The following is a 21660-nucleotide window of genomic DNA, read 5'->3' as shown; positions in this document are numbered from 1 at the left end:
AGTTTACATAATTATTAGTAATTATAATACATGTACAAAAGAACGAGCCTTTTTAGACAAAGTCGGTTTTCTATTCGTATATTCGCAAGTTCTTTCTTATTTTAGAAGCACATGTTCTATATAATTTGCACACGTTTATCGTAAATTGATATTTAATTTAAATGAGAATTTCGAACTGGAAAAACAACCACACGGAAACCAGTGAGTTGATTAACGCAAATGACAATTCGCCCATGGTAATCAATATTTATAACTTTTGAGGCATATTTTGAAATTTCTTTGCAAAATAATGAACTGTAATCAATGATATAGCGATAGTTTTGATTGCTACGTTCTTTGACGATCTCGCCCAATAAATTACGGGCCTACTGAAGTACTTCGAGTAATGTTTAGCATGGCTGCCCTTCTATTTAAATAACCAATTTTCGCCCATCCAGCTCTTCCAACTCATATCAATCAACTTTCACAAAAAAGTGTGAAGGCCCCGGCGGGGTTCGAACCCACGATCTTCTGTTTACAAGACAGACGCCTTGCCACTTGGCCACGGAGCCACATGCGCTACAAGAACTTACTATGAAGCCATTGTAGGGGTGTGAATGACATAGCCAATTTCATATCTAGTAGGGCAAATTTGACAGACATACACAACATAAGCTTAGTTATTCGAACACGGAAAACCACTATGCTCCAATAGGAACGCATTATTTTGCACGAATCAGATATTCTACAGGATCTGAGTCATCTGAAGATCTGAATTAGTAGAAATTGCTTTATTTAATTTATCCCAAAAACCGAAAAGGTATCCGTAAAAAATAATAATAATAACGAGAAACTGCTACTATAGCGATGGTTTCGCGGGCACTAATTAATGTACAAACGATAGATCCATACTAAGAAAGCAGCTTCAAGTAAAGAGATAACTAGAATACATTTACAGAAAAAAAATATATGAAAAATCTATTAATTGTTTATGCGCAGTTACGATTATGGCAAGCTTTCACCCATCAGGTAGGTGCGGAAGCAATAGCCATTTTTCAAATATCGGTTGGCCTCTTCACTCTTTGTTCAACTTTATATAGCATTCGAGACTGTTCTTTCTGCTTCTGCACTTGATTGAACAGAATTTTACCTTCAGTTCAGACACCGAAATTTACGTTTTTCATGCATTTTCACCACATACAATTTTTTGCCGCTCGCCGAGACTGACTAATTGCCGAAAAAGTTTAGGATATTTGTATTTTATGTAATATGGGCTCAATGTCTGGGCGGATTGCTTGAAGAGTTTTAAAAAGTTTACCTCGGGCATCTTGGAACTTGTTTGTTATACCCCGTCCCGGTTGCCCATCTCAGATCAATGACGATCATCTAAATTCAGTAAGCGAACAACTCGTGACTTGTCCAAAAAGATGGACTGCAGTCAGCCGCCCATTGTCTTCGAATAGAAGCCTGGGTGTCCCATAAACTAGGTAACGATCGCAACGAAACATGGCTTCTTATTGTTATCAATAATAAACAACGGGCAACACAAAGCTAGAATAACAGGTTGCTACATAGAATCTTGTACATGTCGAGGATTGGTGTTTCTACGTCAATGAAAAAGTAAATGTTGAAATCATTGTGTGAAAGCTTCAGTAGTAGATTCTTTTCCGCCTACCATGTACCCTAAATTTTACTCCGACGGATTGCCATCTTTTGCAAACCATTTTCCCACTGGCGAACGAAATTCGCAGCAGTGCATTTATCAATAAGGAAAATCTTAAAAGTTGGCAGGATGACTCGTTCAATACCGTATTTAACATTTTTAGCAAAAGAACGTAAGTAAATTTGCTGAGGAATGGAAGAAGGTCATAGAGACTGACGGCGAGTATATAATAAATTCGAGATAGAAGGCTACGTTTTTTTTTTTTTTATTAGCTGACGACTTGCAAATGCCAAGTAAGCGTACGTAATTCAATTCGTCTCACAGAAAGACGTCTATACTCAGCTCTATTAATCTTTAGCCCCATTGCATATAACAAGCACCCTTCCTTCCTTCCTTCATTCATTGTTTAGCAAAGAAGAATGATTGTCAAAATTAATTCCAAACACTTTCTTATACAGGACAGCCTTTTACTTCGCTATTTGATCCGTATCTGATGTGTGTAGACTTAGCGTAGAAAAGTATCCATTTTGCAGCAGCAGGTATCTAAAGATTATTAGTAATTATAGCTACACAGAAGTGCCCGTAGTTCTAGTCTTCTGCAATATTTATTATATGTTGCTAAATATGGTCCCACTGCTATAAGAAAAAGCAAAAGCAAATAGAGGATTGTTTTTTCCAAAGAGATTTGTTGCTTTTATTAATTGCTTTTTCATAATTTCTAATGCCGATTCTATTCGTGTCGATAAAAAGATCTCAAGTTGAACCTACATTTTTATTCTTTAGCAATTGTTGCCATTGCTGAAACCATTTAGCAAAATCAACTAAAGGATACAAAAAAAAAAAATTTCTGAAGTAGAACATTATACATCTGGTTATTGTGGACGAGCTACTTATTATGATAAGTTAGTACCTCTAGAGGATCGAAATACTGACAAGCGTTAGTTTCTGTCCGTATAAAAACCTTTCAATCAAAACTCGAGTCATCATACTAAAAAGGAAAAATATATATATTACATGTTATCAGACTTCAAGCGCATAGAAATCTAACGCGGTATAGGTAGCTACGAGAAAATTCAAAGCCAAGCATGTTCACAGTCTTGCATATAAAACCGTCATTGTAGTATATATTTATTTAATGATACCTATTTTGAAATCAGAACATAGCTTTAATGCTTGCCAGTTGTCCGGTCCGTTGATGTTTCTTCGTGTAACGAAGACCAATTTTTATTCATAATTGGGAAAAATAAAACGTGAATGGACTATTTATAAATAAGTCATAATCAGGCTTAGCTTGAGAAACAATTCTTCTCACTCGCCACTTGATCAGAGTTACTGTTGAAATCTAGCAACGGAAAATCGTGGTAGAAATTACAAAATAATGCATTTCTTTGGGCTCTAGTACTTTTAATCAGGACGAGCTGTTTACAAGAATTCTGCGAATTGCTTTCACTATTTACAAATCACCTGGGTGTTGTTATACCTGTAATAAGCGACAAAGGTATATGACCTTGTAACCTACGCCAAGAAACTATCTTGCTAGTAAAATGCATATGGTTTTTCATGAATTATATACATACAGACATAGTAAGTAATTCAATGATTAGTATTGCATAGATGAAATTATACGATAAGAATGCGCTGTGCTGATACAAGGTTCACCCAACGTGTTCCTGCTCTGAAAAGATAAGCCTACGTCCTCGTAAAGAATATTCCCAATCTGAGAGTTGTGCCTTTCTTCAACCGCTTCTAGATATATATATATATATATATATATATTTTTTTTTTTCTACTACTATAGATTTTCTAGATCACACGGTATACTTTAAAACAGGTCCATTTTGCAGTTCTATGTCAACTTCGAGACTTCGTCGATGTTTTGGGTTTCTTCTGACCCGTATTGTTCCTCGAACATGTCCATCCTTCTTTAAAGTAATAAGCCCGGGTAACAGAAAGATCGTTTGCTTCCAATGTGTCGATGCCATCTTCACAGAAACCGGACGAGTAGAAAGCACCACCTGAAACAATGCAATGTTAGTACTGTTATTATTCTTTTTATTTTGCTAAGATCGAAATGACTTGTAAGATCCCTGAGATGGGCTTATCGGGACAGGGTGTGCTCTTCGTGCTCATTGGCACAAAGCGTAATGCTCATTCCATATGCAATTCTTTGTACGGTGATCGTAATACCTTTTCATCAGAGTCGAAGTAAACATTAAAGTAACCGACGAATGCGACCACCTTCGCGTCCCGTGTGGCTATAATGTCAAACGTCGAGCTAAACGAGACCGTTTCCTCTACAGTTACGGTGTACATATCAAACTTCTTAAATTCAGCTTCAGTTCCGCAGATGTCTTTGTCATGGCAAATTTCAACAAGAGATTCGGTCAATGACAGTCTCTTCATGCTAGTCATCTTGAAGCCGTATACGTTATCCCAATAAGTAACGTTTCTTTCATAGAGCTCGATTTTATCTGAGATAGTCAGAAACATGGATGCTTTGCAGGGCAAAATTATTCCGTTTGACTCTAAAAGCGTATCTCTTGCCGTGATCACGGTATCTAGCATGCTTTCATATAACAGAAAATAGCCCATCCATTCTGACACGATAACACCAACCTTTACAAGGCCATCAATGTCATCTCTTCTACTAACAAGATCTTCAAATTTCCCTTTTTTAAACGTCACCACATTTTGGTAGTTGTTCTCCTGAATTATATCCATTGCTGTATAGATGATTTCAGAAAAGTCAACAGCTTGGACTTTAGCTGCCTTACCCTCTCTGGCAAGAAACATTGACAAAATACCTGTTCCACAACCAACATCCAGACAAGTTTTTCCCTCAATTTGTTTTTTATTGGCCACAATCCCAAGGCGGTATGCTTCATTGCGGTCGATGTCCTGCAACATATCCTGATGAATGGCGCAGTGCGAATACGAGTCAATGTAGTCTCTGTCATCGCTCACTTTGAGCGAGGATATCACCATGCTGTTATGGTCACCTTTTGTTTTCGAAGGTCCATCGTCGTCATCACCGAGTATTGCTCTCGCAGTTTTCCGCATATGAGCAATACGCTCGCAGGCAAACTGAAGACTCTGCCTAAGAATGTCCACGTCATTCATATCTGTATTGGCGATGTGAGTTGAATGCTTAATGAACGCATCGTCGAAGTCAATTAGCAACAGAGGATCATTAGGAACAACAGGCTGAAGAAATTCTTCAGGATCCCAAGGCCGCGACGATTTTTTCGCCAATTGATTAAATTCATCAGGCGAAGGTCGTATCTTTCGAAGATAGTTGATTGCTTTAATTACATGAAAAGTATCTCCTAACTGGCCGAAAACCTTAAATATATCAATACTGTGCCCAGTGACGCAATGCTTCTTTAACTGATGCTCGTCAGACAGCACGTCCTCACAGAAGACGCATAAGATATCGGTGGCCTCCAACTCTTCCTCTTTGTAATCACTTGAATCACTGGACGCCATGGCACCACCGCTCGTTTGGTTTACGTAGATTTAGACGTCAACCTGCAACGCGATTAAAGGTCACTTATCGCCACGGCAACATATAAATACAATTTCCGCATATGAGCCAGCTGTATTTCAACTTGAAAGTAATCAATTAAAACATCTAGAAGAAATCTAAGATCTCAAAACGACAAAAAGTATTTCTAGACATATCAATATGTATTTTCTTAGTGCCATACGGTATCCATACTATAAATTAGATAGGAACTTGACATGCTGCATTTTTAGAGCCCTCACTGTACAATCAATTAACCAACTTCTCGCCTTTCAACACGCGAAGTATCGCCAACTTGAATTTTGCGACTATGTATGCACGGTGTGCAGATATTTTCTCTGAACTGACTAAGCAACCGGCGCAAATGAGCTAATCTAATTAGGGTCCGACGAGGTTACTCAAAGTCCACACCACTTAACGTTTTAAAACTTCTCAGTGGTAAGAGAATAGATCGCGCAATCAGGCATTTGCAAACAGGAACTGAGTCCTTCTCATATTGATTCCTTACGTCCTAAACTAGGTTGTTTTCTTCAATCAGTTTTATAGTAGTTTTCAAACATATGAATGTATAACATATATAAATCCTTTATTAGATTATGTAATACAACGACGTTGCTTCAACGGCGAGGTTGAAAGAGCCCAGGGGTCGCTGTTTCAAGTCTGTACAGCGACACAAGCATTATATAGTTTGTATAATGATATTTTTAGGTAACATAATTAACACACTTCAATTATAGTATTATTTATTAACGACAAACCACACACACACACACACATGTAAATAAGATGTATTTCTCTATACGTCTACTTACAATTAATGTTTCACCAAGTTCGCGCGATCAAAATGTTTTTCACGCGCTCGGTTCACAAATGTTTAGAATTATTATTTACAAATTTTTTCAAAAAGCTCGAACAATTTCTCTTCCAAAAATAGTACTCCTTAAAAAAAACGTATTTTTGGCACTAGTTTGATTTACTACATCAAACAGAATTTTCTTTGTGAGTCGCCGAATACTAACGTTAGCTGCAATAACTGCAACACGTGTTTCTATTTTGTACCGCAAACATGCTCTTTCCGTATGTTATCCGGCTGCCCGGGTTTCCCCGCTTCCGTCTGCTAACAGCTTGTTTGCACACATCTCTGAGCAAACCCAAACACTATTAAATATGCTATATTCGTGTCGATGTTAAAAGAAACAACAGTTCGGAACAGAACTAGCTCAACACAACCACCGATCAAATGCCGACGACTGGGGTGCTGCCGCTTTTCCGTCACCAGTACAAGACAAATACTTGACGGCTTAAAAATTTTGTACTTGATTTTTTATAGCTCTGTACAGTGTGTGTACTCAATGAGCCCTCCTCGTATAGCAAAGTTAGGTGGTGTATCTGTCCACTTTGAATTTTTAGTCTTGCATCTTACGGTGAAGCACTTTAAAAATATAAGAGAAAGAGCTTAATTTGAAGACGTATTTTTACCGTCCTACGACCTTGCTTTTACACATCCTGGTTCAAATTAGTTTTCGTGGCACTTTTGATGCTAAAAATTTGATTATAATATTTGAAAGTGCAATGAGTGCCGCGTCAACAATTCCGCCTGGAGCTGGCGGCGGTGATGAAGAAGCTTGGCTGTACGAGTCAAAAGAGACAGATGTTTTACCGCCGGGCGATGATTCTTCTCAAGAACCAGTGAGTACCTAGTTTTTTTTTGGAATACAAAAACAGCAGAGTATACTTGGTTGAGCACGCAAAATTCAAAGCATTTTATCCGTAAGGTTATAGAACTCCTAGTGCACTATTATTCTTTCTCGTGCAATTTACATGTCACCTAAAGCCAACACACACGCCCATATATATATATATATATATATGGGGCAAAACATGTTCCACAGTAAACACGAGCCTTATTAAAAAGTTTGAAAATGTTCGTAAAATCATGCACTTAATATTAGTAAATTTTGATGTTGTGGAAGACGATCTTTTCGCGTTCATATTTATTGCCTTATAACACTGCCTACAAGTGTATGTTTTTGGAACAAACGGATTCTGGAATATTCTTGTTTTTCAATTATTTTCGTTTAAATCGTTGTTTTTTTTACGCAGGGCGTTCCCGGAGAGGATTCGCAGGAGGAACAGCAGGTGACGCTGGTGGAAGAGTCTCATGGCGAAAAGGAGAACGGCAAAAGTGATAAAGCAAACAAAGAGGACCTCGAGGAGGGCGAAGACGACGACGACGATGATGATGATGATGATGACGAAGATGAGATTGAGGTGAGAAAACGATTGCGCGCACTATAATAAACAAACCTTTTCAAGCTGTTTCTTAAGACTTGTAAGACGCTTTGTCCTTAGTCTACCATTTATAATTCACGTATTATAATGATTAAAAATTACCTTTTCACTCATATATATTCAATCTTGAAAGCATCTATAAAAAAAGAATTTCATTCGGTAAAGATTAGATAGTCATGCAATATGCTTTATTTATTGTATACGATCACAAATAAAGATCTAAACGGTACTTTCGTAACATTCAAGTAAACGATGGTAAAGGTAAGCAAAATTATTTTCTAGCTCGGCAGATGACGACGAAACTTTCTTACAGGTCACAATCGGTGACACGAAATCGGCTCCAGTTCCACCAGGGGGTGCGGCAAGCGCTGTCTCCAGCGGGATCACCGCTGGAGCGCCCGTCAATTTAAACATCAAAAAAAGTATTGGAGGTGGCACTACAGCTGTCACTGGTCTGGGGGCAACCGGTGGGCAAATTGTCAAGCAAACGCACAAAGGATTAGATATTGATGCAGTTGCATCTATTAATGGTAGGTAGAGTAACAACAGTGTGCTTTTTAATTTTTTATAAATTCTCAGACCCCTTGTGGTCAAGCTAGTCGTTAGTGGCCGCATTAAAAGGTCGAGAACACCGTGAACTTATTTTCGTAGGAACAAATTACTCTAAATTTGAACTGAGTTTACGATATGATTGACAGGTCAGTGTCAAAGCATTTGGCTATAATGGAAAAACGCTATGAAGATAAGTCAGTTATCAAAAGCATGTTTTCTAAAAACCCCAGAAGCCAATAATAACATAGAATACACGCAGATATTAGTATAGAATACATATTTCAACGGAGACTGAGAAGGTGAAGGTATCTCTCTATATGACGTAACCTGCCACGTTCATTAATTGCGCTACTTGACGACATTATGCTGCTGCAGGTACGAATATTTACGAGTTTAATATTGATTCGCTTGAGGAGAAGCCGTGGCGCAAACCGGGAGCAGATATTACGGATTATTTCAATTATGGATTTACTGAGGAAACTTGGAAGATTTACTGTGACCGACAACGAAGGCTTCGGGGTGACAATAATATACAGGGCGTAAAGGTTCGTTTTTATGTTTGTCTGCAATGCGTATCACTTAGATAAGAAGATATTCACCAAGATTTTAGTCGCTTTTAGTAGAAGTAAGTGTCTTTAAAAAGTATCTTTCCCGTCATTTATTAAAAGCTTTTGGGGGGGGGGGAGTGTTGAAATGAACGACGGCCGCAGATGATGGTTAAATTAAGCTTCCACTGATGATTGAGTCTTTGCCTTCATTTTTAACTGAGTTATTTCCATATACGTCTGTATATGTATTACAGAGTATGGTGAATCAGGTGCCTTCTACTATGGGTGGGCCAGGAGGTGGCTATGAGAAATATCGTCCATCTTATGGCGGTTCGAGGGATCCAAAGGAATCGTACGGTGGCGGTCCACGAGGTATAGGAGGAGGGTCAAAGCGAGAAACTGGGGGAACCATCGATGTGATCGGAGCCAACTCAAATTCGCGCCGACCACCCCAGGGGCCACCGCCACCTCTCGACGACTCAGGACCACCTCCACCGGTAAGTAGACAAATTTCACAAAAATATTATGATATGAACCCTATTTGTATATTTTAATAATTGTTGACTAATACGGATATATTAATTACATGTTTCTTACATTGTTAGCATGAAATATCGCATGTGCGTAGCATCCGAATGCGAGCCCATTTTCCCAATATTTCTACCGAATCTATAATAATAGAATCTAGACATTTTCGTTTACTAATCTGTTTCCAAAATCTTAATGAATCATAAGTTGATATTATACCTAGCTCTTGAAATACGGGTGTGACTATAAAGCAACGATACTGTTTTCAGATGATGGGCGGTCCACCAAATGACATACCGTCACATTTCCCCGGGCAGTTTGCTAACGTCGGCCATCCAATGCCCCCATACGATCCACACTCGATGCCGCCTCCTCCGTTTGATCCACGATTTCCTCCACCAGGAGGGTTGATACCTTCTCCATTGGACGGACCTGGCATACCACCAGCACCGTTCGACCCATACGGTGCTCCACTTGGTCTCCCGCCGCCACCTATGCCTAATATGCCGCCACCAATTATGCCAGGTCCCGGCGATTTTCGGACCAGTGGAGCTGGAGGTGGGGGTGCTGGTAACAACGGAGCCGGTGGGGGGGATGACAGCGGACGAATGAGCAGCGGTCCACAAGCGATGGACGATCTCGCAGCTGAGTACGAACGGAGAAGACACCACAGGTTTGTAAGACCTTGGCGAGTTAATTCTGTTGGCAGTGGTGTCAACGTATATACCACACTCATACATAATTCAAAGGCTAATAAAAAATAAGCACTGTTTATTGTGTGCAGAACTATATAAATGAAAAAAACATGCTCCATGTTTTTGCTCCATGCAACATGTCCGAAGAGTGCCCGTTTGTAACATGTCTGCTCAACGTTTTAATTTATACCTGTAAACATTGAGTGCACTTTAAATATAATTTATCTGTATTCTGTGATGCGCTTTCTCGGTCATTTCCATTGCAGGTCTCGCGATGAACGTGACGATCGTGACTACCGTGAAGAACGGGAAAGAAGACATCGTGAACGGGAGCGCGAACGGGATAGTCGAGATGATCGACGAGATCGTGAGGATCGTCGTGAGCGCGACCGGAGTGATCGAGATAGGGACAGATCAGATAGGGACCGCAGTGACCGAGATCGAGATAGCGATCGGCATAGGTTGGTTTATTTCACACCAGGCATTTCCTTACCTCTACTTAGGAAAGTTAGGCGAGAATATTGTAACCTGTAAGGGTGTGAGTTTTAGTAAAAAGAATATCAGCAAGGCATAAGCTCTAAAGTCAGATTTCGAGTACAAGAATAAGTATGCTTTGTGTTAGTTTCTCGAGTTGACCTGAATACAAAATTGATTATCTATTTGTTAAATTGACTATATATGCTATGTGTTTCAGGTCAAGCCGAAAGTCTCGGCGACACGATGAAGAAGATGACGATAGAAGATCATCAAAGCACAAACGTTCAAAGCGCGACGATGATTCTTAAATCAACAGTTTTATTCTGACGACATTGTCCTATAATTGGCCTTTATTTTCGTTACAGCCACGAACTAGTAACGCAAGTTTATAATAGTGTCGTCGTCTTTTCATTAACACCATAATGTTTTGTTAGTCATTACAGGATTCATTAGTGGCTCATCAAATGAATTCTCCAAATCCAATGTACACGGAAGTGTCGATACACAAGAGACATACGTATTTCAATGACTGTATTGTGGGATACATTTAGAATCATTATATATACCTTTCTTTCTGTATGTACAATTTCACACTAAAAAAATTCAAAGTCAAATTTGAAAAGTAGACGATCACAAATGCATATCTGTTCGTGGCGATCATTGAGAGTAGATCTATGTGTATCATATATATAAATAGAATTGTTTGGTATTGTGAACATTTTGCTCTCTATCCTTAGATAGTGGAATAGAAGCAGACAATATTTACAGGTGACAGGAGAGTTGCCGAACATTGTACGAAAACTTAAACAAATATAATACATATTAATGTCCTTAAAAGCTGGGTTCTTCTTTAGTTACGTATTATCGGATCCAGAAAATAACTGTACAGTTCTTATACATAAAAAATCTTCACAACGGTCTGCTGGACCATTTTTGTTGTGTCAAATAGCGAACAAAGAATAATAATAAAATACGAAAAACGTATAAAGGACCTATAAACCTCAAAACGTGTAAAGTATTTACGGATTTTACAGATAATTACTTTGGCTTATTTTAGACAGCTTGGGTGGAAGTACATACCGTTTTGCTATAAAGCAGTTCCCGGAATACTACAACTACTAGTATAGATGCATATAAGGCCTAACATATGAAAATCTTAGATGGCTTTCCATACTTCATGCTTTAACGTACGGGTACAACGCGAATTTATGTTATATATCAGACCCGATTCATAGCACGGGTGCGTTGGCATTAGCCTCAAATGACCAGTGAACTACAAATAGTTGGACGATCCTCCAGTTACAAGGTAATTCCATTTCAGCACGCAGATTGGTGTCGAATTGAAATCTGCTAGACTCTGATCATCGATCAGATAGCCAATCATCAGTTGAATGAAGATTTATAATATATCATAGGGCAGTCTGACCGCAGCAACTAGATCCGTCAGAGTGGGAGTACTTATGACCTGGCATTTTCCCATTATAGAACTATTTAATTGACACTGTTGTACCAAATAGTGAAACTCCCCTGAGGCTAGCAGACTCATTAGAAGTCTCTTACTCTATACGGATATTTTGCGCTACCATATGAACAAAGGTCATAACAATGCGATTTGTGCGTAGTACTCGCTATGAGAGGGTTGAATGGGGCACCTCACCATTCTGTTTGCTTTAAAAAACCATACAGCGCAGACCGAACACATGAACTTTAGAGTGAATTTCCATTGAAGATAGTGCAATATTCACTTACGTCTGTATGCATAGAGCTTGTACCAGTTGACATTTCTTTAATAGAGAAGACTCAAGCAGAGTACGTGATGATCTCAAAAAGATATTGTCTTTCTTAGCGAGCCTTTGGTATATAGAAATATTTCCAGACTAAGTCATCTCAAATGCATTGTGAAAAATATTTTATATTCAAAGGTGATTTTTATTGTTGAAAAGTAACATCTGCTTAAGATCACACGTTCTTTTATTTTTGTTGAGTACATTTAATTTTTTAGCTAAAAACGATGGTGCTAGCCACGCTACCGTCTTATCCACCTATGGTAGGTGGATAAAAATTATTCTATAACGTTTCCTAGACTGCTGCTGCTTTGTTTAATTGTAGTCATTGCCGTTTGTGTTTCTTACGCATTGTATATGTAGATAAATAAAACCTTGATTTGATATCAGAATATTTTCGTTTGTGTTGTATGCCAGTCGATAGTGATTTGCGCGCAACCTAATATGTAGTATCCCCGCTCTTCGTAATGAGAAACTTTTGGCATTGCCACTTGACGCATTTTTTTGAATCGTGAAAACCATTGAGTATATTCCATCTTAAAGAAGGTGTTGTTAATATAAGAATTTACCTTTATCTGCGTTCGATTAGAAAGCGACAGTTACAAAAACAACTAAGGACAGTTCTATGTAGTAAGGGCGATAGAAAGTAGTTACTTTATTGTTAATTTCATGTGCTACTATTGTCTTTCTATTACCTTTCTCCTGAATATATATCTCCTGAACAGTGACTACTAACCTAACAAATAACAGAAATTGATTCGCATAGTCACAATAATCATTTTATTTTAATTTGAGTATAGTATTACTTAAGATAACGACAGAAAGCTTCTTGTTTTCGTTAGGTCACTAGATCTGTTGTTACAACAAAATCGTCGTCCATTCGGCCAGACGATGATGTCTGCTTCAGACCTTGTTGATCGTCTGAAGCCATATGGCAAAAGCGGTCGCTGCAAAAGCAACAATTTCTGTCATCAGACAAAACAAAGCTGGTGAAAAATGTCGCACTAACAGCGGCAATTTTGTAATAGTAACAGCGACTAACCGTTGTCATTCTTCTGACCGTTTGTTCCTCTATCTGTATACTTGTCCACTCCATCCACGATTCTGTTCGTATCTCCGCTTTGCCTTCATTGCCAGCCCTTTCCAGTCGTTGGCGTTATCGATTCACATGCAATCATCTTGCCGTCTCAAAAAGCGAAATAACATCATCGTTATGTTGTCTCCCGCGTACACTTTGTCCGCTGCTCTTCGCTTGCCTGCCACATCCTCGGCCTTTGAGAGACGGAACAAGTTCTTTGTTAACTCAGCTGCTTAAATTAGTCCCTCTTCGGTCTCTATGCAGAGTAAGAGCCTCAGAGCTGCGATATGCTGCCCCCGTTGATATTGATGTTTTGCTGAGGTTACTGGATGCCTCTGCTCCTAACAATACGCGGTTATATAATACCACTTGCAGAAGCTTAAACCTACAATGGATCGACGCTTTGATGTTCCTTCCACTTTGATTGTTAATCGTTAATTTTGTTTGGACAAAGATAGCACTTACCGGCTATCTGGCTTACAGCTACGTGGTTGTTCGTACGGGGGCAGTACATACGCCAGATGAGTAGAGCTGCAGAAATAAATAGGGAACTAAAGAGAGTAGCTTAAGAAGCTAAATGTTTTTTAGCAACACGATTGTGTATGAAATGACAAGCTCACGTATCAATTGTTGTTCTTTACCTTGTTCATCTTGTGTATAGACACAACACAGGCAAGTTAATATTATTAATTAAAAGAAACGTGTAAAATATCCTTTGCTTTTTTTTGTTATCTTAATGAGTACGACCCATGACCCCATGACGTTGCAGAAATAAGTAATAGTATTATGGGATATGCTACAACGACAAATGGCATATGTCCAATAGGTATATCTAGGTTGGTATATTTTGAAGGGATATCACTAGAACCTGAAACGTGTTGCTTAAATCTGCTGTGTAAATGAATGGCGAGTACGCAATAGTTGAGACCAGTTTTCCAGTTAATTGAAACCAAGGAAAACCTAATTATGTGATGAATCTCAGAGAAAAGGAAGGTAATTACGTTACATGCAGTATTGGTCAAATAAAGTTTTTAAACGGTTAAGTAGAATGGGAAGCTTTGTAATCAATGTTTATGCATGACGCATTCCACCAGCTCAACCGCTAGACATAACAAATTATTTTTATGTGCGAGATAATATTTAAATAAACGGCCAGATTATAGGTTATATAGGCCATAACATTTTTTTCTAACTAAATCAGAATTAAGCAGAACCGATTAATCATTAGTACTGATGCCCCTAACAACAATCCATCTATTTATTTACTCACACCCGATATTTACTCACATGAAAATTTGAGCACCTACACGTCAGTTAAGGCATATGGTAGCTGCATAGTATGGTTTATTCAATAAATCTGTATAAAAGATGTATAAAAGATCTTATTATACTCTTATTTACTAAGTAAAGTTTTGACGCTAATGATAATTAATAAAAATTCAATTTCTGTCGAATTAACTCTACACTGCTTGTTCAAAATTACAAGAAACCCGTTTATCTACTTTTATAGTTGAGTGAGACGCAAACTAGGACATAGATGATCAAAATCCTCAGTTCTACATATAAATGTAAATGCACGGTATTTTATAGGAACGTTTCGTATCAGGGATGATAAAAAAACAGAGTCGACTATGTCGTATTCAAAGGTGTGGCCATTTTAATTACTTCAAACGAAGTAGAATTCATACCAAATAATTATATTAGTTTCGATCTGCATGTGTCTCAAGGGGCAATATTAATATTAAGCAAGGATTATTTTATCTGCAAGTGTAAAAGTGCTATGTTTAATGATAGAGGTGCTATACTTTACGCAGCGTAGTTCTGTTCTTACGAGTTTCACGTAAATCAATTGTAATTTAGTGAACGCAGTACCCGCATAGTAAAAAACCCGATCACGCCCGCCTGTGTAAATTAGGTAAATATAAATCCATAAATTGTCCGACACCCGAATCAACTCGCTTCTAAATATACACGATAAAAGCGTAAAAATCATACAAGAGGTTTTCATAGTATCGCTTTGTATGTCGCATTCATTTTTATTATTGTATAAAACTTTGAATAAAATGGGTTGTGCGTTTTGCAGACAGACGTTATTATCACGAGTAAATAAAGGTCCTTTAGTACTACGCTTTGCTAAACTTAAACGGCTCTCAAGAGATTTTGAGAGCTAAATAAGTAAACAGTGACTTCACTAAAATAAATATTCCGCCCAAGTGAATTTAAGCCGATACATTGATTCATTTATTCATAGGTTTCGTTCACTATTTACTTATCTAAGAATATCCACCCACGTGTATTGCCCAGAAAAAAAGAGACATGGGCAGACGTATACAAAATGAAAAGACTAATCGGATAGCATTGTTCACACTGGCAAAGTACGTCACCGAAAATTCAACAAACCGAGGTAGCGGCTCGGGGAACGGTAACATTTAGAGCTACCGTCTTTTGAGTGTTTCCCAATTACGGTGTAGCTGTTTTGTGGCGAATGTGGATCATTTGTGGCGGAGAGGCTATTTGTAATTATGTCGAGTTAGCGCGATCATCACGCCTCGCATTTGCACCACACAATGTGCCTTACTCACGCAAGCAAATACATCATCTACACGATGAACCTCGACGGCATAGTTGTAGCTATCACACATGGTATCTATATCGTTCATTACATGTTAAAGCTTAGTGCCGATTTTTGATTGTTAATAATTAAGAAAAGACTGTTATGCACATTCAACATCATGCCTGCTATGTTTATCGTCCTTTCCTGATTGTCGATTTTATGAAGAGAACAAAAACGCTAATTCACGCTTTTTGTTTTTACGCGAAACTTAGACGATATATATCTTATATATACCAAGCTATGCATATATATATATATATATATATATATAGTTTGGTAAAACTGAAATCAGGTTATGATATATAAAGGTCATTACACTGAGTTATATTATATATACGGATGACTACAGTCAGGGCTAACAATTTACCATGGAGAGTCACTTATACTAGAATCGTGCGTAATCACTAAAGTTTCACAGGATTCAGTGCCGTCAGGTTCGCCCTAAAGAACGGTGTGCACTTTGTTAATATTTGTCCTCACCTATCGAACAAAATTCAGTTCTTCGACAATCCCGAATTACTTATTGACTTGGGTTTTAAAAATCCCGGATCCGCACTGCGCAACAAAACTTCATATTTGACTTGCTTACTTTGCTTGTGAGGATTATAAAGCATCGTCTCTTCTGATCACAATCATAATTGGGTGGACAACAAGAAGGAAAACCGATTTCCTTTGACTTTGTTGAGTGACTCGCCTCTTTGCATAAAACCATTGGTGGCCTATATAGTTGTTCATGTGGCCCAACTAATCATACTTTGTGTGACTATATGGACCAATAAAGTAGGTGCCTTCAACTGATATGTTCTCAAAAAATTGATGAACTGTAGTCTCCCAATTTAGGTCCCAAAATAGAAGAGTCTTTGACAAATATGCTGGTATAATTTGTTTTTCTACCGTGGCATCGGTTGTTTTTTACGACAGAGTTGAATAAATGTTGGCCCGTATAACCCTTTTTCGTCTATACATATCACGCAAAGCATATTCACACGATTCACATAACTGAAGCACACAGTCATAATAATAATATAATAATCATTGCCTTCACTAAAGACGGTTTCTTTACTGCTACGAAGAGTCAAAATTTTTGACTGATTTTAATTGAAACGAGTTAGTTATACATGACACCGCATAAACGGGGAGAGGGTGTAATTTATTATGGAAACCAGAGTTCACTGCTTAATTATTAGCCTGGATTCCTAACTGGTCTAAGGCCCAAATGAGGTTTTAAAATACCCTTTTTGTTATCTCCAATTACTTCAATACAACCTCAAATGGTTAAGGCTTAACCTACAAGTTTAAATGATAACATTTCAATATCTGACACATATTTATTCTTCACAAAATGAAAATTTCATATTTTTTTATGGATATCACTTTTTCATTTTAAAATATTATTTCGACCGCTTTACTGCTTTTGCGTAATGGTTCGGTACTCCGGTTTTTCATATGGAGCTATATAGGGAGCTGTAAAATCATCATCTGGTCGAATTGAAGTTTGATAGAAGCATCATCCTTTCAATATCGCTCAGACAAATATGTTTCAGTCGTTTAAAATATCGTGATATCGATTGATGGGTGAGATGGTATACAACATTTAGAATTCGCAGATATGCTACTCAATTCTCTATATCATCTTGTTTGATTTCTCAAATTCCTTAATCATCTAAATGCTCAAGGGAGATAATAAGCACACTCTAGGAAACTGATTAATTTAATTTCTAGGAGCGCCTGTTGGACTTCATAGGCTTCTGGTCGAATGAGAGAATTTTCTCGGTATGTTCACCAGTAAATGGCCTGAAATAGCACACACAAACCTGTTGAAAACCGATTCTTTTTGGCGATGAGAGTTTTCGCTGCAGCAATAAGCTTCGCCAACGTTGTCAATTTCTAGAAATTAAAATGGTAACAAATTGAACGAGTACTACGGTTTACATTTGGAGAGTAATTTTCTATTGACTGCACCGTTAGTAATCATTTTTGCGTTTTGGTTACCAGTGAACACCTCATGCCTGCAATGCATGAAGGAAAGTAAGAAAAAACAGTATCGCAATCATATAGGAAAATGACCAATACATCACAAAAAAAAAATGCCTAATATCATATATTTTAGGGTCAATAGTTCTGACAAAGTATAAAATAACGTAAGTTATACATTAAGATATAAATATTCCGAAGTAGTAACTATCAAGAGAACAAAAAATTATATGTTACTGAAAAACAGAAAAACAGACATAGAAAAGTGAACGATAGTAGAATAATCTTGCAAAACTTGGGTAATAAAACCTTTGAGGTTTGGATTACACCCATAGGTAGTGTGCACCCATTGGACTCAGAATCTATTTCGGTGTTGTACATATTCACTTAAGTTACAACCGCTCCTCTGTAACCCTTACTTACCTATTCATACTTCATTATACCGTGCTAAAAACGTCAAAACATAGATATGTGTACATCTTTTAATTAATTGAATTAACCTCAGCTACAAAGTAGGAAGGACCGGGAAAACATTTTATGTTACCATAAGCGTTAGTATCATTTTTGCAGAAATAGAGGCGACGCTGATAGTAAATAGCTATTTACACTTTTACACAGAAAATGTTGGCGGTCTTGCGGCGGAAGTTTTGGATATTATAAAAATTGTCTTGGGCTTGTTTTAAGTCGATCTAGTGTCCCTGCGCGCACAACATTCACTACCAGCTAAGTGAGAACATCTATTTAGGTAGTTCTAGGTTACAAATAAAGAAGTGTTTCCATGATATAATATATAGAAAAACACCCATCAAACTATATATCTGTATCAAAAAATAGAGTAGCATAACAATAGGACGTCAAGAACCGTTCCAAGGTCAGCCAAACCATATCATGGCAACCATTCTGACTACAAGAATGAATTGCTCTATGTATATTCGTACAACTGTGTAAATCAGTTAAGCAAAAGGCAAGTATCGCTCTTCTGATGGATTCAGAGTCTAAAGAGCCCGAGTGCCCTTTGTGACAAGTACAAAACATGCCTTCCGTAGCCATTAAATGCGTCTGAACCACCACAACTATCAGAGTTAATTGCTTGTTAGTAAATTAATGCATAAGCAATATGAGATACGCATGCAATATAACTGCATCATATATGTTATAGATGTGCTGGGTTACCTCTTAGATTTCATTCGATGTCAGTAATAATGAGCAGTTTTATGGCTTGAAAATCAAATTGTTTATATTACCTTGGACAGATATGGCCAACGGTGTTTTGAGGTAAATTCGTAACTAGAAAGGAAGATAAAGTTTGTTTGACAGTTTTAGAGAGTACAATCTTTATTAATTTTTAGTCAATGTTATCGCTGGAATTACATCTTTTGGTCATAATGTGACCTTGGTGAAGTCTCTTTCTGAAAAAGGTAGTTTTTTATAATGTGTCTTCGAAGAATTAACCAAGTAAACGCATTCTGACGGATGCTCTGAATCTTACGTACTCTGCGTCTGCAGGCCATACAAGGTGGCGCATTAATCGGATGTCTATATTGTTCTTTGCAGATTAACAAATTAGACTAAGCCGATTTAACTGAGCTAAAACTAATTCTCTGAACGAGAGATACCGTCTCGGATTTCGTAGGATTCCGGCACGCGTGCCATCTATGCATAGACGCAAATACTAGTTTTGAAATCACGAACAACTCGTAAAATTATTCAACTTAACTTTACCTATGCAAAACAACTCAGCTCATCCCTGGATTAGTTTATGATCCTTATGAGATTACAAATTTTGCAGTCATATCTGCATACCAGGTTTAGATCGAGTGATATTACGCACGTAGTTTATTTAACGATTAACAAGAATATAACGATAATATGATTAAAGAAGATAGGCCAGCAATCTTTTCGAGTTTCGCTGTTAAGCTACCTAACGTTATTTCCAAGCTTTCGCGGCATTTCTGGCCCAAACATATCCTCGATCCCGTAGACCAAAAGTACCGTTCTAAGTATCCGGCCATCTGACCGGTTTAATTTAGATCGTTACTTAGTATCACATTCGCAAATCTTATCTTCTTTAAAAAAAAACAAAAGGTTAAGTTGGATACGCCGAACAAGTTGATCGTATCGGAAAATGCGTACGACAGTGAAAGACCTCGTAAAATTGCGAATTCCGTTTTTATTCTCGGTTTCTAATTACATTCTTTGGTTTTTTTCAGTGACCTGTTATAATATTATTAGTTGTTAACGGAAGTGGTCCGAATCAATCGTTGTGCTAGGCAATGACTCATAATGCACGATGTATTCCTTTTGTAAAATTTAAAAAAAGACTACTACAAGGAGCATTGTTTGCATCGACCTTTCCATAACGAAAGCGATAGAATTATATTTGGTTTGTTCGTTCCAATAACACATCTCGACTATCAACAGGGTAACTTTTTTTTATGGGTCTTTACAGCGTCTGTGCCTTTCCTATTATAAAACTGTAATGGGGTGCGAACTTTTGCATAAACTCGTCTTCAAGGCGCCCTATCTTAAATCTGAATAAAGCCGTTCCAACAATTTTGGGACGATCCAATGCGATTTATATCATCTGAAATATGTAACTTTAAAGCCATTTAATTAGAAAAACGGTCACTATTTTTTCGGTATACATTCACCGACTGTGCACACGCGTTGTTTAACGATTTCCTACTATTAGAACCAAAATGCAAGGTGTTTTGAGTCAAAAATATTTTATTTAGTACTGGTTGATGTTTTCGCAAAGTGTTGTGAGGCACATAATTTTCAGAAATCGTCTATATCGCCGTCAGTTCCTGATATCGCCTAATTAGCAGCCCAGCAAATCTGGGTGCAGATTTAAATAGTAAACATGAAAGATCCTTGTGTTGCTTTTCACTGTTGGTTCGAGGAAAGTTTAACTTACTAGGTAACACATTTCGAAAACAAATATTCATATAGATGTTTCAAAAATATTGGTTCCATATTTTATTTCACGAAAAAATTCAACTACCTGAAAATTGGACATCAGTTTTGGACAAGCTAGGTCTGTCATACTAAACCTCCTTACTAAGAGAATAGATAGTCAACTTATATATGAACACACGCTTTAGTAGTAAACATTTCATACAAAAAAAAATCCGTGTACAAGTGTAATAACCGTAAATGCTTGCAATGACTTTCAAACTAAATCGAGGTGAGCCTAACGTCAAGTAAGACTATGAGAAAGAAGCATAAACCAAAGTTACCTGTGAGGCTTGTATTAATTACTACGGGAAGAAAAACGCCCAGAGAGTCTTGAAAAATATAAAAAGGTTGGAGACAAGACTTGTGAATGCTGAGGTTTGTGTACTCATCTTGTGTACTCCAGAGCAGCTAGAATTGCTGTCGACTGACCGTCAGAAACCTATTTGGCACTGTTTTTTATAAGCTTTGAAATTTCAGATTGTCTGTATTAACATTACTGCCAACTAGTTAAACTGAGTTTAACCGACATAGTTATACCTATTCAAGGAAACGCATGCATAAATTTGGTGAAAATTTAAAAATTTCGAGCGATTTTTTCAGTTTTTCGAAAAAGTTGGAATTACTCAATTTAATAGAAAAAATCAGCAAATGTATCCGAGTGCTTTTTCGTGATAGTGAAAGCCTGCCTGTGATCTTCGCCATTTGTTGAGTAGCAGTTGACCTAAAAGCCATGTAAGTGGAATCTGATAGGGAGGCCAATGATTAGAGGAAATAATGGTCATAGGATTTACTGGTCTCTATGAAAACGGCTGCGGTACTAAGAAGTCTTACCATGAACAATACTACACGATTAGTGTTAAGTAACGCCCGTCTATCGTTTGTTTCAGTTGTTTTTTTTTTCTTGAACTTTCAATGAGAATGACAACAAATAAAAGCTTTATCATTGACCTTTTCGTAAATTAGACTAATATATACATATATATATATATATATAT

At 37.5% G+C, this 21660-nt stretch overlaps 3 protein-coding genes and 1 non-coding gene across 5 annotated transcripts in view; 1 reads left to right on the top strand and 3 right to left on the bottom strand.

Moving 5' to 3' along the window:
- Window positions 1–479: 479 nt before the first annotated feature.
- Window positions 480–551, bottom strand: TRNAT-UGU (transfer RNA threonine (anticodon UGU)). Its single transcript has one exon. It is a non-coding gene; the product is annotated as a tRNA-Thr (tRNA).
- Window positions 552–2301: 1750 nt separating this feature from the next.
- On the bottom strand, window positions 2302–6245 carry LOC111266815 (protein arginine N-methyltransferase 1). Its single transcript, XM_022844616.2, has 3 exons — window positions 5978–6245; window positions 3830–5170; window positions 2302–3657 (listed from the first exon to the last, which is right to left on the bottom strand). Exons 2-3 carry the CDS (start codon window positions 5126–5128, stop codon window positions 3451–3453), a joined length of 1506 nt encoding a protein of 501 aa, XP_022700351.1. The 5' UTR covers window positions 5129–5170; window positions 5978–6245; the 3' UTR covers window positions 2302–3450.
- Window positions 6246–6365: 120 nt separating this feature from the next.
- On the top strand, window positions 6366–11094 carry Fip1 (Factor interacting with poly(A) polymerase 1). Its single transcript, XM_022844612.2, has 8 exons — window positions 6366–6854; window positions 7269–7436; window positions 7771–7987; window positions 8385–8554; window positions 8812–9054; window positions 9355–9758; window positions 10047–10241; window positions 10475–11094. Exons 1-8 carry the CDS (start codon window positions 6738–6740, stop codon window positions 10563–10565), a joined length of 1605 nt encoding a protein of 534 aa, XP_022700347.1. The 5' UTR covers window positions 6366–6737; the 3' UTR covers window positions 10566–11094.
- Window positions 11095–12798: 1704 nt separating this feature from the next.
- Window positions 12799–21660, bottom strand: part of LOC111266814 (E3 ubiquitin-protein ligase RNF167) — a 20495-nt gene continuing 11633 nt past the window's right edge. The window contains exons 3-4 of one of the 2 annotated variants that reach the window (XR_002684274.2): window positions 13084–13313; window positions 12799–12988 (exon numbers count right to left, since the gene is read on the bottom strand). Coding sequence is in view for 1 of the 2 variants with exons in the window: in XM_022844614.2 (XP_022700349.1) it covers window positions 13206–13313 (108 nt within the window). In the remaining variant the exon portion in view is untranslated. Of the gene's footprint in view, window positions 13314–21660 lie in introns of both variants that reach the window. The other variant, XM_022844614.2, reaches the window with a different exon arrangement.

This window comes from Varroa jacobsoni, unplaced genomic scaffold, assembly GCF_002532875.2.
Source record: "Varroa jacobsoni isolate VJ856 unplaced genomic scaffold, vjacob_1.0 scaffold_1119, whole genome shotgun sequence".
NCBI classification, from domain to species: Eukaryota; Metazoa; Arthropoda; class Arachnida; order Mesostigmata; family Varroidae; genus Varroa; species Varroa jacobsoni.
This window is presented reverse-complemented; position numbering and strand designations above follow the sequence as displayed.